Source organism: Scyliorhinus canicula, chromosome 4, assembly GCF_902713615.1.
Source record: "Scyliorhinus canicula chromosome 4, sScyCan1.1, whole genome shotgun sequence".
In the NCBI taxonomy this organism is placed as follows: Eukaryota; Metazoa; Chordata; class Chondrichthyes; order Carcharhiniformes; family Scyliorhinidae; genus Scyliorhinus; species Scyliorhinus canicula.
In genome coordinates this window covers 23902834-23926942 of record NC_052149.1, presented here as the reverse complement: position 1 = coordinate 23926942, position 24109 = coordinate 23902834, and the positions used below count along the sequence as shown (strand labels likewise).

Here is a 24109-nt window from a genome sequence, read left to right as displayed (position 1 = left end):
CAATGAATGGACGCAGCATGTAATTGACAAAGAAAGGTGATCCCACAACCAATAGGTTAATGCTGTGCAGTTCTGCCTCATGGAGTTGTGAATGATAACCAACAGGAGGAAAAGGTTGTACAGATGTCAGGGAGACGGTAGCCTAGTGCTATTGTTCCTGGACGAGTAAGCCAGAGACCCAGAATAATACTGTGGGGACCCAGGCTGGAATCCCACAATGGCACATATAGGAATTAAAATGACCATGAAACCGTTGTTGATCTGGTTCACTAATGTCCTTTACGGAAGGAAATCTGCAGTTCTTACCTGGCCTGACTGCAGTAATTTTCTTCTGAAATAGCCACTCAGTTCAAGGGCAATTTGGGATGGGCAATAAATGCTTGCCCAGCCAGTGACATACACATCCCATGAACACATTTTTAAAAAATCCTCCATGATGGGAGAGTCGAGCACATCATATAAAAACAAGGATTTTAAATCACTTTCAGACAGAAGTGCCATCCTCGGCATCCTCCTGAGGTTCCCAGCATCAATCTTCTGCCAATTCAATTCACTCCGCAGGATATCAAAAAAAATGGTTGACGGCACTGAACATAGCGTAGATTATGGGTCCTGACAGCAGCCTGTGCTCAGTCAGCTCTACACCTCATTACAGCTTTTGTCGAGAGCTGAATTCCAGTGGTAGAGTCATAATAATAATCTTTATTAATGTCACAAGTAGGCTTCCATTAACACTGCAATGAAGTTGCTGTGAAAATCCCCGAGTCGCCACACTACGGCGTCTGTTTGGGTACACTGAGGGGGAATTCAGAATGTCCAGTTCACCTAACAGCTTAGCACAAATGAAGATGGTTGTGATTGTTGGAGGGCAATCATCTCTGCCCCAGGGCATCATTGCAGGAGTTCTTCAGGGTAGTGCCCTAGGCCCAATCATCTACAGTTGCTTTATCAATAACCTTTCAGGATATTAGGTTTGCTGTGATTGCTCCATATTCAGTGCCATTTTCAACTCCTCAGTTACACAAGCTGCCCATGTCTGCATGTAGTATGACCTGGGCAATATTCAGACTTGGGTTGATAAGTGGCAAGTAAAATTGTTCCAGACAATGACCATCTCCAACAAGAAAGTGTCTAACCAGCTCCCCATGACATTCAACAGCATTGCCATCACTGGCACCTCTATCAATATCGCGGTGATTACCATTGACTGGAAACTGAATTGGACCAGCCATTTAAATACTATGAACGATAACTTCCTTGTTCCCCACTGTTGCATTTGAGCTCTACCCCACTGCTGGGCTGGGGAATCCCTCTAGAAAGTTCCCATGTAAGGGATTTCCTGGGGAGGTCCAGAAGCATTAACTTCCACTGGATTTAAATCATCAACCTTCGAATGGTTCTGCCAGTTTTGCCCTGATAGCTGCTCTCAAAGAGTTAGAAGAAAAATATCAGTTCAAACTCCAAAATAACTAAACACCCAGACCAACACACTTCCCCGTCCAACTGTTGACCACCCTCTCAATCTGGGCTTGTCTTTCTTCTCTACACCCAGTTACTCTGCATTGCTGCAGCTGGGGATAAGCTTTGCTGCTCCTGTGTCACACAGCCTAACGGAGGAAGGGTGGGCAGGACAGGGGCTTTGGAAAACATGAGTACGTCCATCCAGAGAGGCAATCTGCTGGAGATTGCCACTCAGAGGAGGTTATAGAACAGTACAGCACAGAACAGGCCCTTCAGCCCTCGATGTTGTGCCGAGCAATGATCACCCTACTTAAACCCACGTAACCCGTATACCCGTAACCCAACAATCCCCCCATTAACCTTACACTACGGGCAATTTAGCATGGCCAATCCACCTAACCCGCACATCTTTGGACTGGTTATGGGTCTATGATTACAAGAGCAGGTTGGAGGTGGAAATTCTGCAGTGGCTGACTCAAGCTCCTGACTCCTCAAATCATTCTCTGCATTTATAAGGCGCTAGCCGAGTGCGTGATTAAACATTTTCCTGAAGTACAAACATCAGGAGTTTGGCACCATTCAGGACCAGGCAACGCAATTGATCAGTGCCCCATTCATGACCTTAAATATTCACCACTTCCATCACCGACGCATAATGGCAACAGTGTGTACCATATTCAAAGTGCACTTCAGCAATTCACCAAGCCACTTTCAACAGTACCTTCCAAACCTGTGACCCCATACCACCTGGAAGAAAAAGGGCATTTGGATGCATGGGAACACCATTATCTGCAATACCCACTCCAAGCCACACATGATCCTGAGCAGGAACTGTATTGCTGTTCCTTCACTATCACTAGTTCAAAATCCTGGAAATTCTGTCCCATCAGTACTGTGGGTGTTATACACCGCATTGACTGCAACAATCCATTTGTAAGGGGAATAGATAGGCATTTCTATGGCACAAACTACTGGATAGTATGTTACCTCCTTGGTGCTACGTCAAGGATGTCTCCAAGTGGCTATAGGAAGGGGAGGGTGAGCATCCAGGAGATGTGGTACACATTGGTACAAATGACATAGGACCTCATCCCTTCTTTTTGTACCTCAAATCAAAATATAGAACATAGAACATACAGTGCAGAAGGAGGCCATTTGGCCCGTTGAGTCTGCACCGACCCACTTAAGCCCTCAGCGGGGAATTGAACCTGGGACCCTGGCGCTGTGAAGCTGTAGTGCTGTCCACTTGTGCTACCGTGCTGCCCATATAGGAAGTAATTTGAAAAGTAGGACCTCGAAGGCAGTGGCCCCAGGATTACTACCAGTGCCACACGCTAGTCAGAGCAGAAATAGGATAAATTAGATGACTACGTGGCTGAAGAGATGGTACAAGGGAGAGCATTTCAGATTTCTGGGACATTGGGAATGGTTCTGAGAACGGTGGGACCAGTACAAACTGGAGGGATTGCACTTGGGCAGGACCAGGACTCGCCCTCTGGAGAGTATTTACTAGAGTGGCTGGGAAGTTTTAAACTAAAATGGCATGGCAGAGGCATGGGAACCTATGGAAGTAGTCGAGGAGGGGGAAACGAGGACAAGAACAAAATACTGAATGGGGAATAAGAAAGGTAATGGGCAGAGAAATCAAGGGCCAGATCAACAGGGCCACAGTGAAAAATAACAGAAGTGGGACAAGAAATGTTAAAAAAACAAGCCTTACCGCTTTGTGCCTTAAATGCGCGGAGCATTTGCAATAAAGTGGATGAATTAATCATAAAAATAGATGTAAGCGAGTATGATATGGTTGGAATTATGGAGCCATGGCTGCACAGTGACGAGGGATGGGAACTGAACATTCAGGGGTATTCCGTTTTTAGGAAGGACAGACAAAACTGAAAAGGTGTTGGGGTTGCATTTCTAGTTGGGGTTGCATTGCCAGTTAAAGAGGAAATTAACGCAATAGTGAAGGATATTAGCTCTGACTATCTGGAACCTACGTAGAGCTGAGAAACACCAAGGGGCAAAGAACATTAGTGGGAGTTGTATATGGACCCTCAGTGCAGTGGTGATGTTGGGGATGGCATTAAACAGGAAATTAGAGGCACATGCAATAAAGAAACACCTGTAATAATGGGTGACTTTAATCTGCATATAGATTGGGAGAAATCAAATTAGTAACAGCATAGTAGAGGAGGAATTTCTGGAGCGTGTATGGGATGGTTCTCTGGATCAAAATGTTGAGGAACCAACTAGAGGTCCGACCATCCTAGACTGGGTGTTGCGGAATGAGAAAAATAATTGGCAAACTAGTTGTGCGAGGCCCCTTGGGAATAAACAATCATAATATGATAGAATTCTTCATCCAGATGGAGAGTGACGTCGTTGGTTCTGAGACTAGGGTCCTGAATCTAAAAGGAAATGACGATGGTATGATTCATGAGTTGCCTATGATGGATTGGGGAACATTATTTAAAGGGACAATGGTGGATAGGCGGTGGCAAACATTCAAAGAGCACATAGGTGAATTGCAACAATTCTTCATTCTGGTCTGGTACAAAAATAAAATGGGAAAGGTGGCCAAACCATGGTTGACAAGGGAGATTAGAGATAGCATTTGATCCAAGAAGAGGCATACAAATTGGCTAGCAAAAACAACTGACCTGAGGATTGGGAGCAGTTTAGAATTCAGCAAAGGAGGACTAAGAGATTGATAAAGAAAATAGAGTTTGAGATTAAGCTTGCGGGGAACATAAAAACGGACTGTGAAAGACAAATGTCTTAAACCCTTACAGTCTGAAACAGGAGAATTTATAATGGGGAAACAAAGAAATGGCTGACAGCTAAATACATACTTTGGTTTTGCCTTTGCAAAGGAGGACACCAACTCCTCCCCTCCACTTCCTCTTACAAAACTACTCCTCCCAACCTCTGTTCCTCTTCTTCCCCCCCCCCCCACCTTACCTTTCCACCCCGGCTAGACTCATCGGGACCTATTCTGCCAGGCTCCGATGGCCACAGCCCCTCCCCCCACCTCACTCCCGTTCACTGGCCGGCTTAAACCGGCCAGCGTGGAGGCCCCCACCCGGGTCTCTTTCCCCCTTGCCCGGCCCCAGGAAAACCAAGAAATCCCCTTTAGCACACACAACCCACGTACACACCCAAGCTCCAAAGAACCATCATTGCAAGTGAAAGTTCCCTCTCTTCCCTTGTCCCAAGTATATACAACATTGGCTGCAGGGTAGCATGGTGGTTAGCATACATGCTTCACAGCTCCAGGGTCCCAGGTTCGATTCCCGGCTGGGTCACTGTCTGTGTGGAGTCTGCACGTCCTCCCCCTGTGTGCGTGGGTTTCCTCCGGGTGCTCCGGTTTCCTCCCACAGTCCAAAGATGTGCGGGTTAGGTGGATTGGCCATGCTAAATTGCCCGTAGTGTCCTAAAAAAAGTAAGGTTAAGGGGGGGGGTTGTTGGGTTACAGGTATAGGGTGGATGCGTGGGTTTGAGTAGGGTGATCATGGCTCGGCACAACATTGAGGGCCGATGGGCCTGTTCTGTTCTATGGCTCATTTAGCACATACACCCGCCGTAGTGCAAAAATACAGTTACATGAGGCTACATCAGTACATGACCTATTCTCAATTCAGCCACAGTCCTTCTGCCTTTGCAAACTCCTCTGCTGCTTCCGCCCTCCCGAAATAAAAGTCCTTGGATTTGTAGGTCATCATCAACTTAGCTGGATATACTATGCCGCACCGCACCTTACTGATGTACAGCACCTTCTTCACCCGGCTGAAGGCAGCCCGCCTCCTCGCCAGCTCCACTGTAAAGTCCTGATATATGCACCAGCTCCAGCCCACTGCACTACCCGCTTCTGCTTTGCCCAGCACAGGACCTTCTCCTTCACACTGTACCTACGAAAACACAGAATGACGGCTCACTCTCCTTTGGTACAGGCCTCCACGACCGATGAGCCCGATCCAATTCATACTGGGAGAGATCATCACCCTCCCCCAATAGCTTTGCCAACATTGTGGCAAAATACTCATTCGGCCTCGGGCCTTCCACTCCTTCGGGAAGACCCACAATCCTCAGATTTTGCCGTCTGGATCTGTTTTCCAAGTCGTCCATTTTGGCTCGCAGACCCTCGTTGATCTCTATCACCTTCCGCATCTCCTTCCCCATTGAGGTAAGTTGATCACTGTGCTGCGATAATGTCTCTTCCACTTCCTTCAGCGCCTCGTCTTGCTCCCGTACCTCCACCACTGCGCTCAATACCACCGCCCTCACCGGGGCAATCGCCTCCTCCACTAGCACTTTTAATACCGCCCCCATCTCCTTCCTCATCGCCTCCATGTGTTTTGTAAACTGCCTTTCGAGTTCCGCAGCCATCACCTTAGTCATTTCTTCAGCCGTGGGCAATGCAGCCTCCGCTGGTGCCACAGGCTCCATTTTTCTTGCCGTCCCTGCGGTGACCTTTCCACTCCCCGGCGGACTTTCAGCTGCTTTTTTCACGGCCGTTTTTTTACTTGTTGTCGACATCTCCCTTTTTTGCCGCCTCTGTACCCTTGGGACCTGGCGTTAGACCCTGAAAATGCCGTTCTCGAGCGGGAGCCCTCCAATGTGCGGCTGCCTCCCGCCCACCGTCACTGGAAGTCCATTTCTGCTCAAATATTTTGATTGTAAATCTGTTTTATTTGGTTTACAAAATGGCCTACGTTCAATATTTCCTGTCTTTTGAATTGACCTCCTACTTGTTCTTCAATCAACACTTTACAGTCATCAAATTAAATGCTATCTGAATACTTGTGACAGAGAATAAGGGTCAGGTTTCTGTTCATTAGAGACAGTCTGCAAATGGAAACAGTTGTTGAGCTGTTTGTATAAGAAACATGATGCCGGAACTTTCAACTTTGACTGGACTGTAAAATAGATACTACTATGACGGTTTCCCATTATGCATCCCTGTCACAGTTAAAGCTTCCGCTACATTTCATTTGCATGTACCAGTGTGATCGGGCGTGTAATAGAAGATCATGACCGGAATTATCTGGCAATTGAGATTCTCTTTTCCCGCTCGTGGGTTTCCTGCCAGTGTGGGATGGCTTCAATGGGAAATCCCATTGACAAGGGGCAGGAAGAGAGTCCCACTGCCAGCAAATGGTGTGCTGCTGAGAAACATGCAGCTGGGGGAATGGAGAATGCAGCCCCATTTTTTTTTTTTAATTTTATGTTGCCGTCACTGGTTAACAATTTCCCATCGAACCTTGTCTGTGGACAGCAAGTTTAGTGTCCTTCTGTCATGTGCTGAACTTGCAGATAAAAAGTGTTGTTTGGCAACAAGCTGCAAAGAACCAGACACTTCGAGATAACAGATGGTTAACAAGACAGTGCAAGGCCAGTATGCACGTAATTAGACCCCAGTTTATTGGGTATAATTATGGACTTGTAGTTGTTTGATTTCTCAGGACAGTTGGAAGTTAATTGCCTTAATGGTAGTCCACAAAGTTCTAGTCTGATCATCTTGAACTTTGTGGGGAAAACAGCTTGTAGTATTGCTCATCATTTGATGTAATACAGTCAAGCAGTTGTGTAAAAACCAAATTCTTATTATTATTAGGGGCAGCACGGTAGCATAGTGGTTAGCATCAATGCTTCACAGCTCCAGGGTCCCAGGTTCGGTTCCCGGCTGGGTCACTGTCTGTGCGGAGTCTGCACGTCCTCCCCGTGTGTGCGTGGGTTTCCTCCGGGTGCTCCGGTTTCCTCCCACAGTCCAAAGATGTGCGGGTTAGGTGGATTGGCCATGCTAAATTGCCCGTAGTGTCCTAAAAAGTAAGGTTAAGGGGGAGTTGTTGGGTTACGGGTATAGGGTGGATACGTGAGTTTGAGTAGGGTGATCATTGCTCGGCACAACATCGAGGGCCGAAGGGCCTGTTCTGTGCTGTACTGTTCTAATTCTAATTCTAATTATTAGTCATAATATATTGCAGCTTGTTTGAAACAATTTTTGCCAGAATTACATGAAGCTGTTATCACAGAACTAACAATCTTTGCCATCCTAACCAGTGCAATTCAGTTAACATAGCAGAAAATTAATTTATCATGAAAAATGAACGCTTTTAGTGAATTCCCACTCTGATTAACCTGATTTAAAATTACTGAATGACTGGAAAAAATTATGCTGAACCATTTAACAGTTCCGTTGTGTACACGTCAGATTCTTAATAAATTAAATATTTCTTGATTATAAAAACACTTTTTGCATGTCTAATAGCATCTTTGTCTGAACAAAATGAGCAAAAATCAAAAGAGCCTTCCCAAACCAACGGAATCTCGTAATTCTGATCTAGGGGCATTATCAGTTTTGTAAGCAGGGTAATTGAATCTGAAACCAGCGTGAAAGATCACGGGGAACAACAAGGATTCTGAGTTTTTGTCCACAAACTTCCTCACTGGTCCGGTTGATTCTGCCCAGATTACACTGATCCGTGCTCAAGTCTTGAACTCCGTCTTAAATTGAGATTAGTGTTCTGAGCTAATATTTGCATTTAATTTCACTTGACAGTGTACTTTGGCATGCCACAAAAAGTGTCTCGAGACTCTGGCTATACAGTGTGGCCATAAGAAACTTCATGGCCGACTGCACCTGTTTGGGGTGGATTTCACTCAAGCTGCAAAAAATAGTTCTGATGGAATTCCCTTCATTATTAAAAAATGCACATCTGAGATTGAAAGCCGAGCTTTAAATATAAAGGTAAGATCATAACTCACTAAGCATATGTCCTGCACATGACGTTATTATAGAATTATACAGCTAAATTCTGTTTGAAAATATTTTCATTTTTGTTCATTTGAAAGGAAAAGTCTTAAGTCAATCATCTTAGTTCAATTGCTTTCTTAAAAACTTAATGTTATTTCAATATCTTCTGGTGTTGTGAGAATATGAAAACGTACTCCGTATGTTAAAACTGTGGATAACTCCAAACCAAAAAGAAAAATAAACAGGTTATCAGTGTTATTCTAGTTAGAAATCATGTATTGTTATTTAGAAATGAAATCAATTCTTTGCACTGAATTGATGAAATTACTATTCTATAATTTACACTGCAACGTTTGATGTTTTCACATTGCACTTGTTTACTTTATGATAAAATCCTGAGCTCACCACTCTTTCATGGTATAATCCTAATGTGAAATAACTATCTTGGGCTGACTGACCATCAGCTCTTGGAGGTGGGCTGTTGTCCCTTAAAGGGTTGGGAGATTCAACCGCACCTCATTAGATACAAATTGGGCATAAATCTGGCCATGGTTGACCACAACTTTCCAGCCGAAGTTGGACCGTCTGGTAAACCTTTGCTGCACTCCCTCTACAGCAAGAACTTCCTTCCTCAATGAAAATCCAGTGGCTAATGACTATATATTACCAGTCAGTTGTTCAAAATAACATATTTGTTTTTATAATAATGGAAGAATTTTTGTAATTTTATTAGTAAGTATTATAGCTGTTACCATCAAAACTATCTGTTTGCTGCAAATTATTTTGAACCAAATTATCAAACTGAATTAACATGCAGTTGCTCAAAACTGTTTTCCCGTTGCCTGGAGATGTCATATCACCAGTTTACTGCCAGAAATGTTGGCAGCTTTAGATGTGGTGATACTGGGATTCTTGAGCCTGAGCTTGCTGAATTTGGTTTGCTTATAAGATCATTGGCTTCCCTGGATTTCACAGGGTACTGATGAGTGGCAGAATGTGAACACTGATCCAAGACCACCCACACGGTCTGGCACACTGGTCTCCTTGTCAAAATCTGAGCCCTCCCTCTGTGGGTTACTATCAAACTATTACTCCAAGGATAGATGGTTTCCGGTACACATGAGTGATGAGACGAGTGCCTGGAGGAAACCATCCCAAAGACTTCCCCAGGAATCAGTTCTAGCCCCAAGCCTTTTCAGTCCCTATATCAATGATCTACCTTCAACCCTGTTTCGGAAGTACATCTTTGCTGACGATATCTATCTGTGCCTCTTGGCTCAGACATTTTCTAAACTAGAGGCAACACTAACCAATAATGTTACAAAGCTGGCCAACTCCTGTAAGACATGGGGCCTTCAGCCCAGCAGGACCAAAACTCAAGTATATTCCACCTCCACAATGCCAGCTCGAAGAGGGAACTTAGCATCTCTTTGAATGGCAAGAATCGTGAACAACGTCCCATTTATCTTGGTGTTATCTTTGACTGAACACTGACATACAGAAAACATTTGAGCAAAACAGCAACAAAGATCAAAACATGTGTTGCCTCGGAAAATCTGAGGTGACAATGGGGTGCAGATGCTCAAACCTGAAGGACTTCAGCTCTTTATACCATTTGCTCGACTGCAGAGTACTGTGCACCAGTATGGTACAACCCATCCCACACGGGTCTTGTAGATATCCAGCTCAACATAACAATGGGTATCATCTCGGATACCCTCTGATCAACTCAACTCCCCTGGCTCCCAGTCCTGAGTAACATCCCAGTCCCTTGCAGAAGGAAGGAGATTGTAAGGAGAAAGCTCCTAGAGAAGATTTACATCTACCCAAGCTTGCCACTACACAAGTACTAATCTACCTGCTGCTCACCTCCCATCACGCCAGCCTATGTGGCCACGGCCGCCATGCCAAGGAATAATAGCAAATGCCCTAAGGCAGCAGGAATGGAACCAACACGCCACCACAAAAAACACTTCATCTCAGATCCCAAAGCCCACCCACCTGGCTTCAACCTGCCACGCCAACATTGGAGGAAAGCAAATTACTGCGGATGCTGGAATCTGAAACGAAAGGGAAAATGCTGGAAAATCTCAGCAAGTCTGGCAGCATCTGTAGGGAGAGAAAAGAGCTAACGTTTCGAGTCCGATGACTTTGTCAAAAGCTGTGTGGGGAAACCCACACAGACACTGGGAGAAAATGCAAACTCCACACAGTCACCCAAGGTCAGAATTGAACGTGGGTCCCTGACACTGAGGCAGCATTGCTAACCACTGTGCCACCATGCCTCCCCATGATGCCAGGTACGTCCCAACAATTGGATGGCCAAATCAACAACGTGTTCCTCTAGTTGTTTGTAATAGGCAGAATATAGACTGTATTCAATTAGCCTGCGCTTTCAAACAAACTTCTACTGATAGATGTGATTCTGCAATTGGGCAGAACTAGCTGAACAATCCTGAGTGGACTAATTGCTACACTAGCTATCAATTTCAGATAGTTAGTTGAACTCATAACATGGTTCATTTATCCTTGCTTGAAGCAACATACATTCATGCACAAGAACCCGATCTCTGCAAACGAAAGGAATATATTCGAGCCTTGCATCTTTTTTGAATTGCCTGGAAACATGGGGAGCCTATGGTTCCCCATTACTTTTTTCATGGTAACCACTCAGCCGATGGTAATCACTCGCCAATCAAAATGAGCTTGCCAACCAATCAGAGCCCTTTTCTCTGTGATCATTTGAAATTTGGCATTCTGTTTGTCTATACTGATTAATACAAGACAAAAAGTTTTGGGAACATATCTTTATTTTCAGCAGCTTTACCCATCGTTTGTTGTCTTTTCGAGTAGTGAATTATTGTAACAATTGCTCTTGCTGCGAAATTTCATGCTGTGCCAATTTAAAGAGCCTTAACAGCCAAATCTATAATATAGGCTAGAGCCAAATAAGGTGGAAGTATTGGCCTGCTTTTTTGGATGTTTGTGAAACGATATGTTTTTAATTGCAATGTCAGCTTCCATGGTTCCTTTTTTTGCTTGTCCAGTTTTATTGGATTACATTTACAACATTGTGGTAGAATTTCAGCCCTCAACCTCTGGCTGCTAGAGGCGGTGGATGATGGCAGGATTATCCTAACGTTGGCATTGATTGTATTAATGAACAGTACAATCTGTTGGAAAAGTTCAAAAATATTTGAAACCAAAAATGTATATTTTAAAGAAGTATTGTACTCTTACAATCTACATGGAAAGCTTATCTGACATTTTAATGTCACAAACATTGTCTGATATTCTCTAAATCCTCTGCACATAACAAATCTTATAACATTTGCACTATCTAATGCAATAACCACATTCAATTTCAGTTATACTTCTTACATGAAACTAATGAAAAATGTTAATTCACTTGTCTTTCAAGGGTATTTATCGGGTGAATGGAGCAAAATCGCGAGTTGAAAAACTGTGCCAAGCTTTCGAAAATGGGAAAGATTTAGTAGAGCTCTCAGATTTGTATGCTCATGATATCAGCAATGTACTAAAACTGTTCCTCCGTCAGGTAAACCCACACACAATAAAACTTTGCAAAGATTCATTTAAAAAGTAATTCTTGCCGTCAAAATGTAATCACCTATTTTCCTGTCCAATAGCTTCCAGAGCCATTGCTATCATTCCGCCTTTACAATGAATTTATTGGCTTGGCCAAGGAAAGCCATAACATTAGTGATGAAAACGATGGGAAATCTAGCAGCCTGACAGCACACAAAAAATGGTCAACCAACATTGGAATGAAGAGAATCCTTTTTAAGGTGAAAGATCTACTCCGGCAGCTGCCCCAAGCCAATTATAACACACTACGGTACCTCGTGGGCCATCTCCACAGGTATGTAAGAGTTCAAATTATTGACATTTGACAATTGCTATGTGTGGAAACCTTTGAACATTGCTGTTCCTCCCCTTCACCATGTCTCTATTTTTCATTCATGCACTGGTTTAAAAATCTTACTATGGTTGTCTAATCTACTCTCACCTTTCACTTGAATGGTTTCTAATTGAGTACAAGGAGTTTTCCAGCTGTAATGTCCCTCAATGAGTTCCCTCACTACAGTGATGACATATCTTGCTTAAAATGGTGCCAATCAGGAAGTAAGCATCATTGGACTCAAATCTGCATTTATCCATCTGAGATGGACAAGTTGCAGTTGCCACGGTAGAAGTAATACCCACCTGCCCCACTCATTTTCCTGTTCCAGTGTACTTCGTTTTAGTGCACCACTATTCTGCTGTGCAACCCAGATCCATCGAGGCTCCAAAAGTCATTTGAACACTTTTACTTGTGACTGTAGAAGGATTCCTTGATTATATGCTTGTGCATTTTCAGTTTTATGGGTTATTTTAAGTCTGTGCTCATAACAACTCCCCTGATGAAGGAGCTACCCTCCGAAAGCTAATGATTTGAAACAAACCTGTTGGACTTTAACCTGGTGTTGCAAAACTTCTTGCTATTCTGTCAGTGTTAGAATATTCCCTGCTGAATTATTCTTTCAATATGTGGAGTATAACTGAATGAGGAGGGAATAAAAACAGGAAATGCTGGAAAGACTCAGCAGGTCTGATGCCATCTATCGAAAAAGAAACGGAGTAAACATTCAGAGTCTGTGTATGACAACTTCAGAGCTGAAGAAAAATCCCACGGACTCAAAATGTGAACTCCGTTGCTCTTGCCACAAATGCTGCCATACATAGGAACATAGAAATTAGGAGCAGAATTGGGCAATTCAGCCCTTTCGAACCTGCTCCGCCATTCAATCAGATCATGGCTGATCTCTTCCTGTGGCCATCTCCCTACCTATTCCCCATATCCTTTTAACCCGTTTTTTATTAGAAAAATATCTATGTCCTTGAAACCATTTACTGATTCGGACTCCACCGCACTATGGGGCAGCGAATTCCACACATTTACCATTCTCTGAGTAGTGCCTTCTCATCTCAGTTTTAAATCTACCACCTGTCAGCCTATATCCGTGACCTCTTGTTCTAGATACCTGGGCCGGTATTCTCCTTTCTGGGGACTATGTCCGCACGCCGGCGGGAGAACCGGCGCCAACCACTCCGGCGTCAACAGCCCCCAAAAGTGCGGAATTCTCTGCACTTTTCGGGGGCTAGGTGGACGGCGGAGGGGTTGGCGCCACTCCAGCCGGTGCCGAAGAGACAGCGCGAGTTTGCGTATGCGCCGAAGGGACGGAGTGATCTCCGCATGCACGGAACAGCCGGCGTAGTTCCGTGCAAGCGCAGACCGGCCAACGTATTTTGGCGCATGTGCGGGGGTTCTCTTCTCCGCGCCAGCCATGGCCCTACAGAGCTCGCCCGCAGATCGGTGAGCCCCGATCACGGGCCAGGCCACCGCCAGCTTACCTGCCAGGTCCCGCCAGTACGTGAGTTGAGTGATTCACGCCGGCAGGACGGGCCAAAAACGGACAGCCGCTCAGCCCATTGGGGCCCAGAGATTCTCCGACCGGGGGGGGGGGGGGGCGGCGGAGAATTCCGCCTCTGCTTTATCTGTTTTATCTGTTTTTCTTTCCGATTTCCAGCATCCGTAGTATTTTGCTTTTATAAATGAAGAAGGACTTTAATTTTGTAATCCCCTGTCAGTGAGTCCATCAATAAGGCATTTTATGGTGATACATAGACTGATACAGCAGGTGAGGCCAATTATGAAAAATGAAATTAAAATTGTCACAAATTGGCTTCTAATGAAGTTACTGTGAAAAGTCCCTAGTCGCCACATTCCAGTGCCTGTACGGGCAGGCTGATACGGGAATTGAACCATGCTGCTGGCCTGCCTTGGTCTGATTTAAAAGTCAGCTATTTAAACTATCGAAAATTGCCCCACTCCTTTGTCCCTAAAGCCTACTATTTTGTTTCATTTCAAATATTTAACCAGTTCCGTTATGAAAGTTGCAATTGAATCTGCTCCCACCACACTTTTTCAGGCAATGCATTCCAGACCATGAAAATTGCTGTATATTTTTTTCCTACATGGCACCCTTTGGTTCTTTTATTAACAACCTTAAATCTGTCCTTTAAATACTGTCCACTATGTCACTAGGAATTGTTTCTCTTCATTTTTAAGACGATATTAAGCAGTGATTTTTTTTTCAGCCAGTTAAATATTTTAAAGAGCTGTGAGTTTACCTTCAATGTATAGGAATGAGACTACTAGCTCATTAATGTTAAATTGGTGGCCTTATTTTCATCCTGAATTTTCCACACCTTACAGATAAGGTTAACAAAAGTGAATCTTTTTTTAAAGCCATAAATCAGCAGCTGGCCACATTGTTAAAACATTGTGCATTCACATTTTTCTCAACAGGGTGGCAGAGAAGGAAGAAGAAAATAAAATGTCAGCCAGCAATCTTGGAATTATTTTTGGACCAACTCTCATACGGCCAAGGCAAACAGATGCAACTGCATCACTATCTTCTCTTGTTGATTATCCATATCAGGCTCAAATGGTGGAGCTATTCGTAACCCACTATGAAAATATATTTGTTTCTTCACTGACACCATCATCACAATCAGAAACTGAAAATTTATTGATTGATGAGAAAGACGAGATTGGGACTTTATCACAGGAAGATGGTTTCACACAAAACAAAGATCACCCAATACTTAACAAAGAAGTAAGTGCTAGTTATCACTAGAAAACCTATTACAAATGGCACAGAAGGCCACTTGGCACATTGCGTCCATGCAGGCCAAAAAAAGAACCATACAGCCTAGTTCCGCTTTTCATTTCCTGATCTCTAACCTTGTCAGTTACAGCATTTCAAGTGCATGTCCAAGTGTTTTTAAATGCAATGAGGATTTCTATCTCTACCACTAGCACCCTTTCAGAGTATAAGTTCCAGATTCCCACCGCCTTCTAGTCTTTTTGTCAAATACTTTTTCACTGAGTGCTGCATTTGAGTACTATAGTGAGAGTTTGGTGACTGAGGGAGTATAAGGGTTCATTTTTATCAAAAATTTAGTCTTTTATTTAGTTAATTAACTTAAAAGTTGCTGTTTGGTTTAGAAGAAGGTGAATTTTCAATCAGCTTTAAACAAAGGTTCTACTTGTAGGTACTTGCAGCTGGAGCTTGTTAATTAGTTAATTGAATTAGGCCAGTTTTCAGAGGCCAGAGTCACGGTATAAAAGTGATCCAGCTACAGTGCAGACTTTGTTCACTGAACTTGGTGCATTTGAGTGCTACAGTGAGAGTTTGGTGACTGAGGGAGTTAGGTGAGGAGGGAGCAAGGTGCTCCTTTCGTTTCATTTCCGCAAAGAGCGAGAAGGGAGCCAGGAGTTTACCGAGAGTGCAGCTGACTGGGAGCAGAATCGGAGGGCGGAGGTCCAGTTGTGCCACAGGGCAGCTATATTCTGTAAGGTAAGAGGGGATGGAGGCTAGGGCAGTTGCATGCTTCTCCTGTAGGATGTGGGTGGTGAGGGATACCACCGGTGTACCCACTGACTATACCTGCGGGAAGTGCACCCAACTCCAGCTCCTCAGAGACCGTGTTAGGGAACTGGAGCTAGATGAACTCCGGATCATCTGGGAGGCAGAGGGGGTTATAGGGAAGAGTTACAGGGAGGTAACCACACCCAAGGTACAGGACAAGAGTAGCTGGGTTACTGTCAGGGGAAATAAAACGAACAAGCAGACAGTGCAGGGATCCCTCGTGGCCGTGCCCCTTCAAAACAAGTATACCATTTTGGATGCTGTTGGGGGAGATGACCTACCGGGGGGAGGCCCTAGCAGCCAGGTCTCTGGCACTGAGTCTGGCTCCGGGGCTCCGAAGGGAAGGGGGAGAATAGAAAAGCAATAGTAATAGGAGATTCAATGGTTAGGGGAATAGATAGGGGATTCTGTGGTCGCGAGCGAGACTCCCGGAAGGTATGCTGCCTCCCGGGTGCCAGGGCCAGGGATGTCTCGGATTGTGTCTTCAGGATCCTGAAGGGGGAGGGTGATCAGCCAGAAGTCGTGGTGCACATTGGTACCAACGACGTAGGTAGGAAAAGGGGTGTGGAGGTAATAAACGAGTTTAGGGAGTTAGGCTGGAAGTTAAAAGCCAGGACAGACAAGAGTTGTCATCTCTGGTTTGTTGCCGGTGCCACGTGATAGCGAGGCTAGAATAGGGAGAGTGCGCAGTTGAACACGTGGCTGCAGGAATGGTGTAGGAGGGAGGGCTTCAGTATTTGGATAATTGGAGTGCATTCTGGGGAAGGTGGGAAATTTTCCAGCAGGACGGGTTGTATCTGAACCAGAGGGGCACCTGGTTCCTGGGAGAGAGGTTTTCTAGTACTCTTCATGAGGGTTTAAACTAATTTGGGAGGGGAATGGGAACCGGATTTGTAGTCCAGCAACTAAGGTAGTCAATATTCAGGACGCCAAAGTGTGTAGTGAGGCAGTGGGGAAGTGAACGTTGACAAAGGAAAGTACTTGCAGGCACAGAGATGGGTTGAAGTGTATATACTTCAAAAAAGAATCATCAGGAATAAGGTGGGCGAACTTGAGGCATGGATCGGTACTTGGGACTACGATGTGGTGGCCATCGCGGAAACTTGGATAGAAGAGGGGCAGAAATGATTGTTTGAGGTCCCTGGTTATAGATGTTTCAATAAGATTAGGGAGGGTGGTAAAAGAGGTGGGGGGGTGACATTGTTAATTAGAGATAGTATAACCGCTGTAGAAAGGCAGTTCGAGGAGCATCTGCCTACTGAGGTAGTATGGGTTGAAGTCAAAAATAGGAAAGGAGCAGTCACCTTGTTGGGAGTTTTCTATAGGCCTCCCAATAGCAGCAGAGATGTGGAGGAACAGATTGGGAAATAGATTTTGGAACGGTGCAGAAGTCACAGGGTAGTAGTCATGGGTGACTTCAACTTACCAAACATTGAGTGGGAACTCTTTAGATCAAATAGTTTGGATGGGGTGGTGTTTGTGCAGTGTGTCCAGGAAGCTTTTCTAACACAGTATGTAGATTGTCTGACCAGAGGGGAGGCCATATTGGATTTGGTACTTGGTAATGAACCAGGGCAAGTGATAGATTTGTTAGTGGGGGAGCATTTTGGAGATAGTGACCTCAATTCTGTGACTTTCACTTTAGTGTTTTTTAAAATAAATTTAGAGTACCCAATTCATTTTTTCAAATTAAGGGGCAATTTAGCGTGGCTAATCCACCTAGCCTGCACATCTTTGGGTTGTGGGGGCGAAACCCACGCAAACACGGGGAGAATGTGCAAACTCCACACGGACAGTGACCCAGAGCCGGGATCGAACCTGGGACCTCAGCGCCGTGAGGCAGCAGGGCTAACCCACTGCGCCACCGTGCTGCCCTGACTTTCACTTTAGTAATGAAGAGCGATAGGTGCGTGCAACAGGGCAAGGTTTACAATTGGGGGAAGGGTAAATACGATGCTGTCAGACAAGAATTGAAATGCATAAGTTGGGAACATAGGCTGTCAGGGAAGGACACAAGTGAATGTGGAACTTGTTCAAGGAACAGATACTACGTGTCCTTGATATGTATGTCCCTGTCAGGCACGGAAGAGATGGTCGAGTGAGGGAACTATGGTTGAAAAGAGAGGTTGAATGTCTTGTTAAGAGGAAGAAGGCGACAGGGATGGTGCAGGCGGGAGGGATTCAGATTTCTGGATAACTGGGGCTCTTTCTGGGGAAGGTGGGACCTCTATAGACAGGATGGTCTACATCTGAACCTGAGGGGCACCAATATCCTGGGGGGGAGATTTGTTAGTACTCTTTGGGGGGGTTTAAACTAATTCAGCAGGGGCATGGGAACCTGGATTGTAGTTTTGGGGTGCGAGAGATTGAGAGTAGAGAGGTCAGGAGCACAGTTTTGACTTCGCAGGAGGGCGGCAGTGTTCAGGTCTGTGGTTTGAAGTGTGTCTATTTCAATGCCAGGAGTATACGAAATAAGGTAGGGGAACTGGCAGCATGGGTTGGTACCTGGGACTTCGATGTTGTGGCCATTTCAGAGACATGGATAGAGCAGGGACAGGAATGGTTGTTGCAGGTTCCGGGGTTTAGGTGCTTTAGTAAGGTCAGAGAAGGGGGCAAAAGAGGGGGAGGTGTGGCGCTGCTAGTCAAGGACAGTATTACGGTGGTAGAAAGGATGCAAGATGGGGACTCTTCTTCCGAGGTAGTATGGGCTGAGGTTAGAAACAGGAAAGGAGAGGTCACCCTGTTGGGAGTTTTCTATAGGCCACCTAATAGTTCTAGAGATGTAGAGGAAAGGATGGCGAAGATGATTCTGGAAAAGAGCGAAAGTAACAGGGTAGTTGTTATGGGAGACTTTAACTTTCCTAATATTGACTGGAAAAGATATAGTTCGAGTACATTGGATGGGTCGTTCTTTGTACAATGTGTGCAGGAGGGTTTTCTGACACAATATGTTGACAGGCCAACAAGAGGTGAGGCCACTTTGGATTTGGTTTTGGGTAATGAACCAGGCCAGGTGTTAGATCTGGAGGTAGGTGAACACTTTGGAGACAGTGACCACAATTCGGTGACCTTTACGTTAGTGATGGAAAGGGATAAGTATACCCCGCAGAGCAAGAGTTATAGCTGGGGGAAGGGCAATTATGATGCCATTAGACATGACTTAGGATGTGTTGGTTGGAGAAGTAGGCTGCAAGGGTTGGGCACACTGGATATGTGGAGCTTGTTCAAGGAACAGCTATTGCATGTTCTTGATAAGTACGTACCAGTCAGGCAGGGAGGAAGGGGTCGAGCGAGGGAACCGTGGTTTACCAAAGAAGTGGAATCTCTTGTTAAGAGGAAGAAGGAGGCCTATGTGAAGATGAGGCGTGAAGTTTCAGTTGGGGCGCTTGATAGTTACAAGGAAGCGAGGAAGGATCTAAAGAGAGAGCTGAGACGAGCAAGGAGGGGACATGAGAAGTCTTTGGCAGGTAGGATCAAGGAAAACCCAAAAGCTTTCTATAGGTATGTCAGGAATAAAAGAATGACTAGGGTAAGAGTAGGGCCAGTCAAGGACAGTGGTGGGAAGTTGTGTGTGGAGGCTGAGGAGATAAGCGAGATACTAAATGAATACTTTTCGTCAGTATTCACTCAAGAAAAAGATAATATTGAGGAGGAGAATGCTGAGACCCAGGCTATTAGAATAGATGGCATTGAGGTGCGTAGGGAAGAAGTGTTGGCAATTCTGGACAAGGTGAAAATAGATAAGTCCCCGGGGCCGGATGGGATTTATCCTAGGATTCTCTGGGAAGCCAGGGAAGAGATTGCTGAGCCTTTGGCTTTGATTTTTAGGTCATCATTGGCTACAGGAATAGTGCCAGAGGACTGGAGGATAGCAAATGTGGTCCCTTTGTTCAAGAAGGGGAGTAGAGATAACCCCGGTAACTATAGGCCGGTGAGCCTCACGTCTGTGGTGGGTAAAGTCTTGGAGAGGATTATAAAAGATACGATTTATAATCATCTAGATAGGAATAATATGATTAGGGATAGTCAGCATGGTTTTGTGAAGGGTAGGTCATGCCTCACAAACCTTATCGAGTTCTTTGAGAAGGTGACTGAACAGGTAGACGAGGGTAGAGCAGTTGATGTGGTGTATATGGATTTCAGTAAAGCGTTTGATAAGGTTCCCCACGGTCGGCTATTGCAGAAAATACGGAGGCTGGGGATTGAGGGTGATTTAGAGATGTGGATCAGAAATTGGCTAGTTGAAAGAAGACAGAGAGTGGTAGTTGATGGGAAATGTTCAGAATGGAGTTCAGTTACGAGTGGCGTACCACAAGGATCTGTTCTGGGGCCGTTGCTGTTTGTCATTTTATAAATGACCTAGAGGAGGGCGCAGAAGGATGGGTGAGTAAATTTGCAGACGACACTAAAGTCGGTGGAGTTGTAGACAGTGCGGAAGGATGTTGCAGGTTACAGAGGGACATAGATAAGCTGCAGAGCTGGGCTGAGAGGTGGCAAATGGAGTTTAATGTGGAGAAGTGTGAGGTGATTCACTTTGGAAAGAATAACAGGAATGCGGAATATTTGGCTAATGGTAAAATTCTTGGTAGTGTGGATGAGCAGAGGGATCTCGGTGTCCATGTACATAGATCCCTGAAAGTTGCCACCCAGGTTGATAGGGTTGTGAAGAAGGCCTATGGTGTGTTGGCCTTTATTGGTAGAGGGATTGAGTTCCGGAGCCATGAGGTCATGATGCAGCTGTACCAAACTCTGGTACGGCCGCATTTGGAGTATTGCGTACAGTTCTGGTCGCCTCATTATAGGAAGGACGTGGAAGCTTTGGAACGGGTGCAGAGGAGATTTACCAGGATGTTGCCTGGTATGGAGGGAAAATCTTATGAGGAAAGGCTGATGGACTTGAGGTTGTTTTCGTTAGAGAGAAGAAGGTTAAGAGGTGACTTAATAGAGGCATACAAAATGATCAGAGGGTTAGATAGGGTGGACAGCGAGAGGCTTCTCCCGCGGATGGAGGTGGCTAGCACGAGGGGACATAGCCTTAAATTGAGGGGTAATAGATATAGGACAGAGGTCAGAGGTGGGTTTTTTACGCAAAGAGTGGTGAGGCCGTGGAATGCCCTACCTGCAACAGTAGTGAACTCGCCAACATTGAGGGCATTTAAAAATTTATTGGATAAGCATATGGATGATAAGGGCATAGTGTAGGTTAGATGGCCTTTAGTTTTTTTTTCTCCATGTCGGTGCAACATCGAGGGCCGAAGGGCCTGTACTGCGCTGTATCGTTCTATGTTCTATGTTCTATGTTGTGTAAGGCTGAGGAAACAAGATTCAGACAGGGCGCTAGAGGGGTACAAGATAGCCAGGAGGGAACTGAAGAAAGGGATTAGGAGAGCTAAGAGAGGGCATGAAAAATCTTTGGCAGGTAGGATAAAGGAAAACCTCAAGGTCTTTTACACATGTGTGAGAAATATGAGAATGACTAGAGTGAGGGTAGGTCCAGTCAAGGACAGTAGCGGGAGATTGTGTATCGAGTCTGAAGAGATAGGAGAGGTTTTGAACGAGTACTTTTCTTCAGTATTTACAAATGAGAGGGGCATATTGTTGGAGAGGACAGTGATGGAAAGGGTCCTGAGGGATAGGATTTCTGAGCATCTGGAAAGACACTGCTTGATTAGGGATAGTCAGCACGGATTTGTGAGGGGTAGGTCTTGCCTTACAAGTCTTATTGACTTCTTTGAGGAGGTGATCAAGCACGTGGATGAAGGTAAAGCAGTGGATGTGGTGTACATGGGTTTTAGTAAGGCATTTGATAAGGTTCCCCATGGTAGGCTTATGCAGAAAGTAAGGAGGCATGGGATAGTGGGAAATGTGGCCAGTTGGATAGCGAACTGGCTAACCAATAGAAGTCAGAGTGGTGGTGGTTGGCAAATATTTTGCCTGGAGCCCAGTTACCAGTGGCGTACCACAGGGATCCGTTCTGGGTCCTCTGCTGTTTGTGGTTTTCATTAATGACTTGGATGAGGGAGTTGAAGGGTGGGTCAGTAAATTTGCAGACGATAACGAAGATTGGTGGAGTTGTGGATCGTGAGGAGGGCTGTTGTCAGCTGCAAAGAGACATAGATAGGGTGCAGTGCTGGGCTGAGAAGTGGCAGATGGAGTTTAACCCTGAAAAGTGTGAGGTTGTCCATTTTGGAAGGTCAAATATGAATGCGGTATACAGGGTTAACGGTAGGGTTCTTGGCAATGTGGAGGAGCAGAGTGATCTTGGGGTCTATGTTCATAGATCTTTGAAAGTTGCCACTCAAGTGGATAGAGCTGTGAAGAAGGCCTATGGTGTGCTAGCGTTCATTAGCAGAGGGATTGAATTTAAGAGCTGTGAGGTGATGATGCAGCTGTACAAAACCTTGGTAAGGCCACATTTGGAGTACTGTGTGCAGTTCTGGTCGCCTCATTTTAGGAAGGATGTGGAAGCTTTGGAAAAGGTGCAAAGGAGATTTACCAGGATGTTGCCTGGAATGGAGAGTAGGTCTTACATGGAAAGGTTGAGGGTGCTAGGCCTTTCCTCATTAGAACGGAGTAGGATGAGGGGCGACTTGATAGAGGTTTATAAGATGATCAGGGGAATAGATAGGGTAGACAGTCAGAGACTTTTTCCACGGGTGGAACAAACAATTACAAGGGGACATAAATTTAAGGTGAATGGTGGAAGATATAGGGGGGATGTCAGAGGTACGTTCTTTACCCAGAGTGTAGTGGGGGCATGGAATGCACTGCCTGTGGAAGTAGTTGAGTCGGAAACATTAGGGATCTTCAAGCGGCTATTGGATAGATACATGGATTACGGTAGAATGATGGAGTGTAGATTAACTTGTTTTTAAGGGCAGCACGGTAGCATTGTGGATAGCACAATTGCTTCACAGCCCCAGGGTCCCAGGTTTGATTCCGGCTTGGGTCACTGTCTGTGCGGAGTCTGCACATCCTCCCCGTGTGTGCGTGGGTTTCCTCCGGGTGCTCCGGTTTCCTCCCACAGTCCAAAGATGTGCAGGTTATTGTATTGGCCATGATAAATTGCCCTTAGTGTCCAAAATTGCCCTTAGTTTTGGGTGGGGTTACTGGGTTATGGGGATAGGGTGGAGGTGTTGACCTTGGGTAGGATGCTCTTTCCAAGAGCCGGTGCAGACTCGATGGGCCGAATGACCTCCTTCTGCACTGTAAATTCTATGATAATGTATGATTAATCTAGGACAAAGGGCCTGTTCTGTGCTGTATTTTTCTCTGTTCTATGTACTTTGAATCTATGCCCACAATTATTGACCTTTTTCTGCTCGGGGAAATAGGTCCTTTCTATCAGTTTTTCTCATCCTGTTATGATTTTGTATATTTTATTTAAATCTCGTTTCAAACTTCTCTTCTAAAGAAAACAGCCTCAGATTATCCAATTTATCTTTCAGCTAGAATTCCCGATCCTTGGCAACATCCTTATAAATCTCTGTGCTCTCTCGTGCAATCACATCCTTCCTTTAATGTGGTGAGCAGAACTGTATTCTGTACTGTCATAACCCCCTATGGACCACTGGGAAACCATTGTTGATCTCCCCATGGGACTTGTGAGTACGAGTTTCCCAGGTAGGGGGCAAAGGCCACCCTGCTGGAGTTTGTTAAAGACTACACATAAAAGCAGGGCCCGCACTTGCTGGTTGTCCCAACAATGACTGGATTGGGGGCGAGTTACTGCCATGGACAGAGTATTGTACATAGTTCAATAAATCCTTGTTCCACTGCTGATGGTTGCCTCAAGTTACTAAACTGGCAACGAGGATAAAAAGAAACTCCAGAATGTATTGTGGAACCATATAAACGCCTGGGCGATTACTATCCCAAAACATATGGATATAAGTTCAAGATGCCACTGTTCAGTCAGCTGGAAGCCTTCGATGCAGGCCTGGAAGACTGGAGCCAGTATGTTGAATGCACAAGGTACTTCTTTGAGGCTAATGGTATTTTGGGAGAAGACCATCAGAACATCATCTCTACTGCCTACAAGGCCCTGACCTTTGGAATTATAAAAGTCTCATTTACCCGGCCAACCAGACTCCAAATGATTTGATGAGCTGGTCGCGTGGGTGGCTGAATATCATGACGCTAAACCTTCAGTGATCTACGGCAGTGTAGTCTCCTGGTGAAACGGTCAAGGTGACTGGGATAGTCTGGTTTGTGGGATTAACAAGACCTTGGATTTAACACGGGCCATCTAGATTCTACTGTCCTGTGAGCACACAGAGAATAGAGTACAGGAGTTCATGGCCTATGGCTTCCACAATTTTGCCCACCCTCCCTTTCGAACTCCCACTGATCACTGGGTAATGCCAATCGGGCCATGTCACATCCCAGAGGGCAA

At 45.1% G+C, this 24109-nt stretch overlaps 1 protein-coding gene across 6 annotated transcripts in view; it reads left to right on the top strand.

Annotated features, from left to right (window-relative positions):
* Positions 1-24109, top strand: part of LOC119964422 (rho GTPase-activating protein 29-like) — a 128811-nt gene that overhangs the window by 92707 nt on the left and 11995 nt on the right. For all 6 annotated transcript variants that reach the window (XM_038793877.1, XM_038793874.1, XM_038793876.1 and 3 more), the window contains 4 exons: positions 8021-8209; positions 11637-11774; positions 11866-12098; positions 14589-14898. In XM_038793877.1, coding sequence (XP_038649805.1) covers positions 8021-8209; positions 11637-11774; positions 11866-12098; positions 14589-14898 — 870 coding nt within the window. The remainder of the gene's footprint in view (positions 1-8020; positions 8210-11636; positions 11775-11865; positions 12099-14588; positions 14899-24109) is intronic.